At 38.0% G+C, this 12,774-nt stretch overlaps 1 protein-coding gene across 1 annotated transcript; it reads left to right on the plus strand.

The window, feature by feature from the left end:
- Positions 1-1,525: 1,525 nt before the first annotated feature.
- Positions 1,526-9,141, plus strand: LOC122278912 (RING finger and transmembrane domain-containing protein 2-like). Its single transcript, XM_043089120.1, has 9 exons — positions 1,526-2,486; positions 2,726-3,363; positions 4,538-4,614; positions 4,719-4,887; positions 6,550-6,638; positions 6,990-7,154; positions 7,285-7,362; positions 8,288-8,391; positions 8,808-9,141. Exons 2-9 carry the CDS (start codon positions 2,751-2,753, stop codon positions 8,911-8,913), a joined length of 1,401 nt encoding a protein of 466 aa, XP_042945054.1. The 5' UTR covers positions 1,526-2,486; positions 2,726-2,750; the 3' UTR covers positions 8,914-9,141.
- The last annotated feature ends 3,633 nt before the right edge of the window (positions 9,142-12,774 follow it).

The following is a 12,774-nucleotide window of genomic DNA, read 5'->3' on the forward strand; positions in this document are numbered from 1 at the left end:
TTGGAACCCTAGAACCCCATCTATGATGTGTTGGGAAAACTATAAAGAAATTGAAACCCAAAACACCACAATCTATAAAGAAATTGAAACACCAAACACGACAATCCACCACACAACCCACCACCAAGCTAAGCACAACAACCCTAAGCCAAGCACGACACCCTTCGCCAATAACATTAAGATTGAAGACCAGAAACGATCTGCAAACCTTGACATTCAAAATTGAGTAAAATATTTTTTTTTATGAGAAGAAACTTAAGCCCCAAAATTTAAGCATTAAAGCAACGAAGTTAAACTAAAGAGGGGGTAGAAACTTAATCAAACGAAGCCAAATAAATTAATCTATTGGATATTCGAAAAAACCCTAATCTAAGTGAAAGTAAAACACAAATACAATAAGATGAAGTAAAAATCAAAATCAATTAACAAATAGCAAAACAAAGGAGATAAGCCAATACCAAAACTTCCAGATAGCGTGGAGAGGCCTCGGGTCGGGGAGCATGTATATTGTGGGGAAAGGCGCAGAGGGATGGGTTTCGGGACGGAGAGAACAGGGATGGCTTATTCGAGATTGAAATATGGTACAGAGAATAGGAGGCTCCGTCGTGGTGGGTAGGGATGGATATCGCTATGGGGAGGGGAACTGTCGGTGTGCTTGGCTTGGTGGTGGGTTGTGCAGAGAATATGAGGGCTGGTTGCACGGGGGAAGATCTTGATCGACAAAACCGGAAATGGCTGAATGAGCTAAACCGGTTCAGGCATTTAGTGAACTAGACACTTCATGCGTGCATGCAAATTCAAATCCTCCCTTATATCTGGTTAATGCATTAAGGTGACATGTCTTTTCCCAGTCAAAATTTAACAAAATAGTTAAAATTGGAGAGACAAGTTATAAGCTTGTGATGGGCTCTTTAATGGGTTATTCTTCTTCTTCTTCTTCTTTTTGTTTTTTTTTGGTCTTCCTTTGACTCAAAATTCATTTTTAAGGGTTGTAGATAGGGCTTCCAGTGGGTTGATGCTGCCCATATATTTTTTTCATTCTCTCCATCTCGTGATCTGATTGTGCCACTAGAATCATCCACTGGTCTTCCTAAAAATCATTATAGTCTCATAAGTTTCTCTTTTTTTAATAGAATTAATGATATAATTGACTAGGTAAGTGGTCTTAAGTTCAAACTTAATCACAAGTTGATGAGATTATTGTTCTTTATTTGCAGACATGGCACCAGCCATGAGCACGAGGAAAAGGGACAAGAAATACATATTAGAGATTATAGTATCTCTAATATGAGTTTTGTTGCAACAAATTAGATGGCATAATTTGTCTTCACCCTCAACTCTCTTAAACAATAAAACAAACAAGTTCCAAACAAGAATCCGAAACCCAGGTTATATTAACAAAAAAAAGCGAGTACTTTAGATGCTAATTAATTAACTTGTGATATTAGGTTTTAAGATTATACCTTTCTAAGTCTATCTGTCACCAAAGAACAATGTTTTTCTCCAAGCCCTAAGCTGCAATACCCATCTTACAAAATCTATGCATCAACTCTCTTAGTACACAAAAAGAAGATAATAAATAGTATGGAAGGTAAAATGGTACAACATTTACTTGCGAATGTAAAACAGAGCTCCATCGAGGCAGTGTTGTTGGTTTGGTCAGTTAAATGAGCTCACAAGGAGGGGCAACGTTGGGCAGACAGATGAGCTTCGACGGGTGGCTCTGAACAAAGGGATGGCATCTTGAGGTGGCATTGGGCAAAGCGATGCGGGTTGCTTAGCTTAGCTACGCGGGATTCAAAACTTAGCTGCTCCGTTTAGTGAGCATGCAGGGAGTGGTGGAGCTGGACAGACGGAGGAGCGTCGCTCGATAGCGTTAAACATAGAGATGACATCGCGTGGATGGTGCTGGGCAAAGGAACGTGACACGGGCAAGGGAGGAGGGATTTTGGGGGAATTTCGAATGAAAAAATGCAAAATTCAAACCGAGCTCGTTTAGTTAAAACAAAGAGCAGTTACTGTAGCAATAGAGCAACCACAGTGCATACTGCTACAGTGGCTGCTCTATGAGCTTCCTTTTTGTCTTTTAGCTCCCCTCCCTTGTTGCTCAATTCGTTATTGAATGAGAAAGCCCTTGTTGCTCAATTCGTTATTGAATGAGAAAGAGGAAAGAAACAACCCTCAATTCCATCAAAGCCAGAAAGCAGAGTCAGAGGCTCCCCTACAGGCCCTAGCCTTCCTTCTCACTTCCACATTAACCGGTTTTCGACCGATCGAAGCCCTAAATTTGTCTTTTCGAATTCCCATTTCTACACGCTCATCGGTCGGGAAGGTTGATTTCTTATCGAGTATAGTAACCGATTCTGAAGAAGCGGAAATGCCAATAATTCCGTCTACTCAAACCTCTTTCTACTTGGACCTAAGGGTTAGGGTTCGATGACGATGATTTGAATTTGGAGGTCCTCCACGGAGTTACGTCTTCGAAGGTAAAAGCTTGACTTTTTCAACCTCTCCTCTAATTTTCTGCGTGTTAACATCGCCTCAAAAAAAAAAAAAAACAAAAAGGGGAATTGTTTCAACCTTTTCTTGCTCCACACGGATATGATATACTATCCCATCATGTCATGAATAGACACATCCCTCTGTGTGTGTGATGGAGGAGATTCTTGGATTGATTAAGATGATTATCTTTCTCATTGCCTTTATGGTAACGATTTACTGATAGGTCTAGGGTTAGGGAATTGGGGCGAATGGATGCTTCCGGAAGCAATCTCGACACTCCGTACAGGAGAAGATACGGGTTTCTGTCTGCTTCCAGTATCATTCAGGCACCACTCTCGGCGTTGTTGGAGTACTTGGGGCTTCTTCGTGGCAGCAGTACCAGGTCTAATTACCAAGAGACCGAGGGTTTGATTCATGGACGTGTCTCTTCCCTTCATGCCCAGCTGGACCAACCTACGTCGACGAGTGCCACAAACCACGGGGAGGTCTCCATTAGGATAATCGGCGCAGGGGAGCACGAGCATGATGATAGGGAAGCCGCTGCTGCTGCCACTGCCCCTGGATTGGTTGTTGGGCAGCAGCACGGTGGAGAGGTTGCTGCTCCTAACGAGATGGCGATGGCCGGCCTGGCGTCAGAGACTCGGGAAGCAGATTCTAGGATTGACCGTGATGGCATGGCAGAGGGAATTTCCCAATCCGTAAATGTAACTGCTGACGGAGAAGCTGTGGATGCAAGCGCGGCTAATGGGAGGGATTCCTCTTATCAGAGATATGATATTCAGCAGGCCGCTAGGTGGATTGAGCAAGTCCTCCCCTTCTCCTTGCTTCTGTTGGTGGTCTTTGTTCGGCAGCATTTGCAAGGTAATTCTCTTTTTCCAATTTACATTATTATTACAGGTTATGATTTGATGTTGCCATAGATTCTGCTTATTATTAGGCATCACTTTATTTAACCTACAAGAAACGGTGTGATGGTTATTAGCTTGATCGGTCTAGGAATTTTTTGTGTATGTTTTGCCCTTTTTTCTCTACATGCCTGAGTTGTGTCAATGTGAATTTTCATATGAATGCTAAACGTTGGGAGCATTCCTTGCAACTTGATATTAAAATGGTTGTGGTGGGGAACATGCCTTCTTAGTAGAAAGGGGCAGACGATTTCGAAATTCTATGGTGAGCTCTGTTGGATGATATATTATTGTTCTGAGATCTCTAAGGTAGTTGATGATTATTAGTTAGCTTGAAGGAAGGCCTTGGAGACCAAATAATGTTCACGGGAGAAATATTCTTAGATTGATATTGCTGTGCTTATTAGCTAATGAGCCTTTTGGCATCATAGATATGCTTTGTTGATGTATTTCTAAATGCTTTAGATTTGCTGTCTCTTTTTTTTCTAAGGATAAAAGGCTTCACTATCTTATGTCATCTCTCTTAACTGATAAGAGGGTTTTTACAGAGTTATGGTCATTTCTATTGTGCTGTCATTATTTCAAATTTCACGGGAGTTAGTTTAAGTTGATAAGATAAACCCTTTTATGTGGTTCTTTGTTTTCCTTTAACACCCCCAACCCTTGGAAGAAAACCATTGAAAAAAGGTAATATACATGTATAAAATATTTCTATGCCTTGAGTGTACCAGATCCTTCAGATTTTAAAAGGTCCTGATTCTACTTGCTTCCCAATGACTCCTGTCCATTCTTAACTGCTTCCTAATGACTCCTGTCCATTCTTAACTAATTGGTTGTGTTCCTTCGTATGTTAAGTTGATGATTTCACTTTTTTTTGTGCCTGGATTAAATGTAAGTGCTCCTGTTCTGCACATGGTCTTTTCTGACCTTTCAGGTTCTATCTTGTATGTCCAAGAATCAAAGAAGAATTAGGGATGCATTGTATTTTTTGCTTTACACATAAAGAATTAGCCCTATATAGTGAATTGAATTTCTTGAACTGTACACATGGGTCTTTCTCATTGTGAGCATGTTTTAGCCTTTTTCTTTCTTTAATTTTAGTGACCTTGTCCTTCTGCCATGACTTGTAGGTTTCTTTGTTACTATTTGGATTGCTGCTGTCATGTTCAAGTCAAATGATATTCTGCGGAAACAGACAGCTCTCAAGGTACTGTAATTTGTAGATATGAATTTTAATGTTTTTGGTAAGGACTTTCTTTTTGGCATGAGAAAGCTTCCTGAATTAAGCAAGGGAATTGTTGGTGGTTGCAGGGGGAGCGGAAAACATCTGTTCTGGTTGGTATTTCTCTTGCATTCGCAGTTCATGTGGTTGGCCTTTATTGGTGGTATCAAAATGATGATCTTTTGTATCCATTAGTGATGCTTCCTCCAAAAGCTATACCACCTTTTTGGCATGCTATTTTCATCATCATGGTGAATGGTATGCTTTTCTCTGGCTGTTATTGTGAATTAATGAAATCAATAATATTTTTTTATGATGAGGAATCTTAGAAACCGTGCAAACGCAACATGTCTTTTATCCTCTTAAACCTTGGACCTGTGTAAGTTGCCCCTATCACACAGATCAAGTAAATCATTGGCTTTTCGCCAATGGGACATGGCCCCTATAAATTGTTTGTACCTAAGGGTTTGAACCTTATACTTGAAGGGAGCATACCACTAAGAGCAAGGCCCTTACCACTTGAGCAAACCCCTAGGGTTTGAATGAAATCAATATTATTGTAGCTACAATACATGTTTTAGTGAGCTCATCTCATTTTATTCAACATGCAATTCAATGGATCCTTCGGATATTGGCATGAAGGTGCTAAGAACATAGTTATTAGTAGAAAAGTAGTTAACTTTCTTCTAAATTTTTATTTTTATTTATTTTTTATTTTTTATTTTTTATTGCCGAGCATGTCAAACTCTACTAGTGAGTGGTCTTTTGAACTTGTCATATTCTGTGCTGCCATGAAGTTGTTGAAACATGCGTTTTTATATACGGAAATGGCTAGAATTCTGCAGGCACAATTCACTTTTGGCGATTAGCATAATTGTAGCACTCCAGAACCACATTAGGAATATTTTTTTTTATTGGTGCCGGGTGTCCAAGAACAGCATCCCAACTAATCCCGGGGGTGCAAAGGCCATCGGCAAGGAGTTTTCCGCAAGTGCACCTCGGGTAATTCAAGGGAAAAATCTGCCAGTCCAATGGCCTCTAAAGATTGTTTGCACCCAATGAGATTTGAATATTAGACCTGAGAGGAGCATACCCTCAAGCCCAAGGACTTTACCACTTGAGCACATTAGGAATATGAATAACCAATGTAGAGTGGGTAGGTTATAAAGATGGTGATGGGTGCTGTGTCCTACATTGAGTACTTACTAGGTGAAACTGAGTTTTAGAACTGACATTAGGGAAGCTTGAAATTGATTAGCCTTTTTGGGGTAATAGCACATATATGGTTAGTGCTTTTCCCAAGTTCTTACATATAGTGTTAAAGCCACCTACTTATAAAAAAAATAGTGTTAGTGTTAAAGCCACCTAATGAGGTCTGCCATGTGAAACTGGAGCACTTGATGATAAGTTCCTGAGAAGAATTTAAGGAGGATTTTGTAACACTCTAGTGCTGCATTTAGAATACGAATAACCCACAGAGTGGGTAGGTTATACAGGTGGTCATGGGTGCTAACTCTCACATTGGTTACTAGGTAAAACTGTGTTCATAAGTGATTCTAGGGAAGCTTCAAACTGTTACCAGTTGTGACTACACTTTCCCCCAATCCTTACAATAACTCCTGTTTTTGGCCTTTTATATTTATCTTTTGCAACTATGGGAAGGAGGTATTTTGTCATAAGCATCAGTTCAAATTTCTTTTTCTTCATTGAATGTCAGATTGAATTCTCGAGCACTTAATATTATGGAGTGCAGATGCTTTGTGTGTTTTTTTTTTTCTCATTTTACAAATTTTTATGGATCTGTCTTTTTTTGTACATAGTGATTATATTTTAGTTTGTTTTGGAGCGTTTCAATAGTTTCTTAGGTTGGAGTTTGTTTCGGAGCGTTTCTATAGTTTCTTAGGTTGGTGTTTCTTTCAGATGCTTTGGTTCGGCAAGCAGCAATGGCCTTTAAGTGTTTTCTGTTGATGCATTACAAGAACAGCCAAGGCCGAAATTATCGTAAGCAGGTGAGGTAATAGAATTGGCATTTAGAAAGTTTATCTGGGCTGTGTCATGCTTGAAAGTGAATGATTCAAGCAGGGTGAAGCTGCTGAAATTGATTCCTTTTCTTGAGCATTTTTCATCATTATTATCTTTTCTATTATTACTATGAACTAAACAGTATAATTAGACCCGATTCTCATGATAAATAAAATCTTGTTTACTGATTAAAAAAAAAAAAAGTATAAGTAAACTAGCTGGCTATCTGATAATTTGTACGTAACTAAACAGTGTTATATTGACATATTAACATGATTCATATGCATACGCCTTTCATTTGCAATTAATTACTGATTGTAGATGTGCATACTTTTCAGGGTCAAATGCTTACTTTGGTTGAGTATTTGCTGCTGCTGTACCGTGCCTTACTGCCAACGCCTGTGTGGTATCGCTTCTTCTTGAACAAAGAATATGGAAGCCTCTTTTCATCACTGATGACAGGATTGTATCTTACTTTCAAGCTCACATCCATTGTTGAGAAGGTATATTTTTTGTTAGTACATTTTTTTAGATTCTTGTCTGCTTAAATGTCTTTGATCTTTTCATAAGGATTGACTTTCTCCTCCAACCCTATATTTTTGTTTTCCCCTTCTCTTGGGGGGTGATGTTCAGGTTCAGTCTTTCTTTGCTGCATTAAAGGCATTATCACGTAAAGAGGTGCATTATGGGGCCCATGCAACATCGGAGCAGGTAATGTGGATTCCTTCTCCCACAGACAAGCACACAAAGAGAATGCTAGCACATATATGCACGGTCTTCAGCTTTTTTTTTTTTTTTTTTGTTTAAATCTATTTTGGGTATGAAAACAGTCATAGCAGTGTTATGAGAAAATTGAGCAGAATGGGTTTACAGAATTGAAAATGGTTAGGCTGTAGACATGGGGAGCTGGTTTGTGGGTCCCATTAGCCGTTATTTTACATTTTTGTAAGAGTTTGTTATGCATATAGCCAAATCACCTTAAATATTATAAATAGTTGTACTCCCTTAACAGCATATCACTATGTGTGTATGTATGTGCATGGGTGGGGGTACATGTGTGAACACATGTATGCCACACTTTAAATCATTCTTTTAAGGCCTGACTATGAGGAGTTTTCATTGATATGGTTCATTTCATGCATTCTTTTAGACTAGGGATTGAGTTTTTCGTTCTTTTAGATCTTTTTTAAAAAGCTGTAAATTGTAATTTAGTCTTTAGGATACTAACAGATGGAGTCTGTTATCTTTATATTGAACCAGTACTTTTTTAAACAGCAACAAACCTGCTGCATGTATGGTGCTTATGTGAAGACCTTGTCAAGTTATCATTGATAGAATTTAATCCAATTGCATGAAACAAAATGTTGGCTTAATCCTTGGTTGGCAGTGTATCCTTGCTCAATTTTACCTCTACTTATCACTCATATTTTCATATTATTTATTTTTGTGTTAAACATGGGTAGAGAGTTAAATGCCTTGCGAGAAGAGCTGAAGTTTTGACTTCACTCTTCTATATCAACAGTCTTCCATAGGTCCCGGCTTAATAAAAAATTTTGCAGTTTTCTGGGGTCTCCTATAGTGGTTGTGAAACTTCAGTTCTTGCCTGGGATTTTAAGTTTGTAGGTATCTGATGCAGGTTAATGCAGCAGGCGACATGTGTGCTATTTGCCAGGAGAAGATGGATGCTCCTATCCTTCTTCGTTGTAAACACATATTTTGTGAAGACTGTGTATCAGAATGGTTAGTTTATTTCTGTAATTTATACTGTTAATTTTTTAATTTATCATTTACTCTGTATGGGCTTGGCTGGTCCCTATTTTAGACATGTCATGTGCCCCCTAGCATGGTCAATTTGCCTGTGTTGTGCACGCTAATAAATAGTTGGCCAGATTTATGGTAATCTCCATGCTGTGTATAGTGTCTTTTCTGCTCATGGGTTTGTATACGTTGTCTTCCATTTCGGTTTATCAGTTTTTTTTTTCTCTTTATATTTTCATTTTTTTCTGGTTTTTTCTTTTGAAAAGTTGTGGCCTTATTTATTTAACCTGAATTGTTAGAAGGTTTTGTGTTATAATTTCTATGCGGTCATTCTGCTTATTCTTGTTCTTGTTAGATAACTTAGATCCTTTGAATGACTGATGGTCCTGTTTCCTCAGGTTTGAGAGGGAACGGACATGCCCGTTGTGCAGGGCTTTGGTCAAACCTGCTGATCTCAGATCCTTTGGTGATGGATCAACTAGTCTTTTCTTCCAGTTGTTCTAAATTCTTTTGATGTAAAACGGGGAGTTTTTCTGCTTTGAAGCCCGGAATCCTTATTCAAAGCAACCTTTTCCCAATCTCTTCATCTTCGTGGGTAATTGGACTATATTTTTGCTCTGGGTTGCACTGGAAAGTTGATTGACGTGTCTGGCTAGTATTGAATGGCAATATGTTCATATGTATTGAGAAAGGCTGATTAAATGTTGTAATGCCCTTCACCCCCCCCCCCCCCCCCCCCCCCCCCCCCCCCCCCCCCCCCGCCCCAAAAAAAAAAAAACAATACAGAAATTCTCCCTAGGACATACCATTTGTGTAACATTTACAATGAATGGAAGTTTTATACTTTTTTATATTTTACTTTTTTGTTTATCTTAATCTCCCCTCTCTACACTATTATCGTCAAGGAAATTATTGCCTGTTTGAATGCAGAATGGACCAAACTAGCTGCAATATAAATCCTCCTGGGTTTCAGAAGCCTTGAAGGTTGGGTTGTGGATTGATTAGATAGGCGTGCAATGCAATGTCAGAGACTGAGGCACACCGATGCGATTCACCCACTTACCTTCATGTTGAACCAATCCATTCGAATCCAGCAAAAATCTCTTTAAAAAATAATAATGAAATTCTCATCCCTTTTGTATTCGTTTGTATCTCCTTTTCAAATTGATGCCTTGGTAATATTCTTACAATTGATTTCATTTTGGTACCTATCTTCTTGCAATCTTTTGTGCTTTAGTTTAAGTTCTCTCTCTCTCTCTCTCTCTCTCTCTCTCTCTCTCTCTATATATATATATATAAATTTCGCATCCACTTACCTTCATGTTGAACCAATCCATTCGAATCCAGCAAAAATCTCTTTAAAAAATAACAGTGAAATTATCATCCCTTTTGTATTAGTTTGTATCTCCTTTTCAAATTGATGCCTTGGTAATATTCTTACAATTGATTTCATTTTGGTACCTATCTTCTTGCAATCTTTTGTGCTTTAGTTTAGTTCTCTCTCTCTCTCTCTCTCTCTCTCTCTCTCTCTCTCTCTCTCTCTCTCTCTCTATATATATATATATATATAAATAATATATGGCCTGGCCTGGCCTAGGCAACGATCAATTTAATAAGAGAGAAGTCTTAATTTGGTACAACTCAGTTTCAATCAATCATCTCCCATGGCGTTGACCATTTTCAGGTAAGAGACAATTATTTTAGGAAATTGAATCATATATTTATTATAAGTGACAATAAATTATAATTTGGGAGAGGATGTAACTCACCGGAAGAAACAAAATATAAAATGGAGAGAAGGGGGAGGGAGGGAGTTGAGCGTGTGGGTGAGTGAGCTGTGAGTGACAATTGGGTTTTACCTAACGCCGACTATTTATGTTATGTTATAATAATGTGGCGTCAGTACCTAACAACAAGCTTGACCTTCAAATAAATAAACAAAAAGCTTCTCATGGGCCCTTTTTGTCTATGTTATTCGCATTCTGAATTGTTCTTTTTCTTTATCTGATTCATGTTCTCTCAGCGTTTAATTTTTTATCTACCTAATCCATACCAAATTTTTGGTTTCTTCGCTAGTGATAATACCCATTGTAAATTTTTTATTTTTTGAAATGAAACTTGTTTTATTCATCGGAGCCTTTAATCAATGACTGTATACGTGAAGGGCAGTCCTTCATGTCCACAATTACAACATAAACAAGTAAAGCATTTTGTGCTAAAGCATGTGCTGCTCTATTAGTGGTTCTTCTCACATGATGGACATACCACTCTACATAGTTTTGAAGCTTCTTCTTGATGTCACAAACAATCATTCCTATGGTAGACTAGGATTCCTCTTCCTTTGTTGTATTTTGAACTATCTATTAAGAATCACACTTTATAATAATTTGACTAATGTCCAATTCCAGACCAAAAATGTTAGCTTCAAGTGCACCAATTGCTTCAACAAGCAGAGGGTCAGGGAATAGGGGTCGATTCATCCTCCTTGTGGCTATTACTTTTCCCTTCCAATCTCGAACTATGATTCAATACCAATTTTGTAGTAAGAGTCCTATCAACTGCAACCTCCCAATTGATCTTGAAGGTATTCATCTGAGGAAGGTCCCATCTTTGTTCCACAAAACTGGAGGTGCCTGACTGACTTGTTTTATTTGTATGTAAGGCCTTCATCTCATGCATAACTTCTTATGATTGCTTTACCATTACATTAGGATGTTTGAATTATGCTTGATTTCTTCTTTGCCACACTCTGGAAACCACAACTATTTCCTTCATAACTTCTTCTTAAAAAACAGTCAACTTATCTTCTATCAGATCCAAAAAGGTCTTCTTTGAGAGAGAACATTTTTGGATTTTTTTGGAACATTGGCCCTAGATATCTTGTGCTGTAGGACAGATCCATAGAGCATGAATTACAGATTCCTCCCCCTCTAAACAAATAGGGCAACTTGGACTATCCACAAACTTCTTTTTAAATAGGTTCAAATTAGTAGGAAGACCTTCTCGACAAGCTCTCCACAAGAAAATTTTATTTGCTGGGGATATATTTAGCTTCCACATGTCTAACCAAACTTGCCTACTGTTAATACTGCTTGAGGTCTGACCCTTTGACTGTTCTTGCAAATCTTTATGAAAGTGATAAGCACTCCTTATTATGAACTAACAATTTGTATATTTGTTCCAAATCAGTTTATCAAGACTATTTCTGTAGCTTATAGGTATTTTTTTAATGCTAGTAGCTTCCTCCCTCAAGAAAATTTCTTCAATAAGAGATGTTCTCCATTGCTTTGTATCAAGATCAAATACTTCTTGCACTTTAGCATTTCCATCCAATAACTTTAATGCATTATGGATTCTGAATGAAGATGGTTTTGGAATTCACTTGTCTTTCCATATGTGAAACTCTTTGCCATTCCCTATTCTCTAGATTGTACATGTATAAGTTATGATCTTGCTGCAATGATACTTCTACAAATAAAATAGGATTTGTTGCTAGTTTTAGCTTGGAAAGAGTTAACCTTTGGAAAATATTTCAACTTTAATACTCGAGATGCTAATGACTGAGGGTATTGGACCAAATGCTTGCCTTGCTTAGCTAGCATGGCCAGATTGAAACTTTCAAAATCTCTAAATTCCAGATTTCCAGCTAATTTAGCTTTTCTCATTTCCTGTCTTGTTCTTGTTGTCCCCACTAATAATTTTGCATAACTCTATTAATATTTCTGAGAAGGTTGCAACGGAGTTTAAAAACTCTCATGCTATAGGTAGGAAGAGCTTGCACTATTGATTTAAGGAGGATTTCTTTGCCTGCTTGAGAGAGGGACTTCACTTGCCTTACTTTGTCCAGAATAGTTTTGAATGATTTGGATTGAGACCTCCAACAAGAGTTGGCAATCCAAGATATTTCTCATAAGACAAAGTAGATCTGACTTTTGCAATGCTCAGAATAATATCTTGTGTTTCTCTAGATGTATTCCTACTTAACTGAATGGAAGTTTTCTCCTTATCGAGCCTTTGACTAGATGCCTTTTCATACATTCTTAGCATATGAATCAATCTGCTCAATTTTAGGGAATTAGCTTTGCAAAAAAGCAAGCTGTCATTTGCAAAGAAGATGTGATTGATGTGTTGCTTGCCTTGAGCAATTGGAACCATGTGATAGATCCTGACATTTATACATGTTTCAGCATAGAACTCAAAGCTTCAGCATATAAGATGAATGGTTAAGGGGATACAGGGTCTCCTTACCCAAATCCTCTTGATGGCTTGAACAATTGTTGAGGAATCTCATTAATTAGAATAGAATATGACATAGAATCAATGCATTTCATTACTAGATCAACCCATCTCTTAGCAAACCAAACT

The sequence above is a fragment of the Carya illinoinensis genome, chromosome 10 (genome assembly GCF_018687715.1).
Source record: "Carya illinoinensis cultivar Pawnee chromosome 10, C.illinoinensisPawnee_v1, whole genome shotgun sequence".
In the NCBI taxonomy this organism is placed as follows: domain Eukaryota; kingdom Viridiplantae; phylum Streptophyta; class Magnoliopsida; order Fagales; family Juglandaceae; genus Carya; species Carya illinoinensis.

What these genes read in the sequence shown, in the direction of transcription:
- LOC122278912 (XM_043089120.1), top strand. Translation starts at nt 2,751, where the DNA reads ATGGATGCTTCCGGAAGCAATCTCGACACTCCGTACAGGAGAAGATAC. An exon ending in TGTTCGGCAGCATTTGCAAG is followed by an intron (nt 3,364 to 4,537) that starts GTAATTCTCTTT and finishes CATGACTTGTAG; the next exon opens with GTTTCTTTGTTACTATTTGG. An exon ending in GAAGACTGTGTATCAGAATG is followed by an intron (nt 8,392 to 8,807) that starts GTTAGTTTATTT and finishes CTGTTTCCTCAG; the next exon opens with GTTTGAGAGGGAACGGACAT.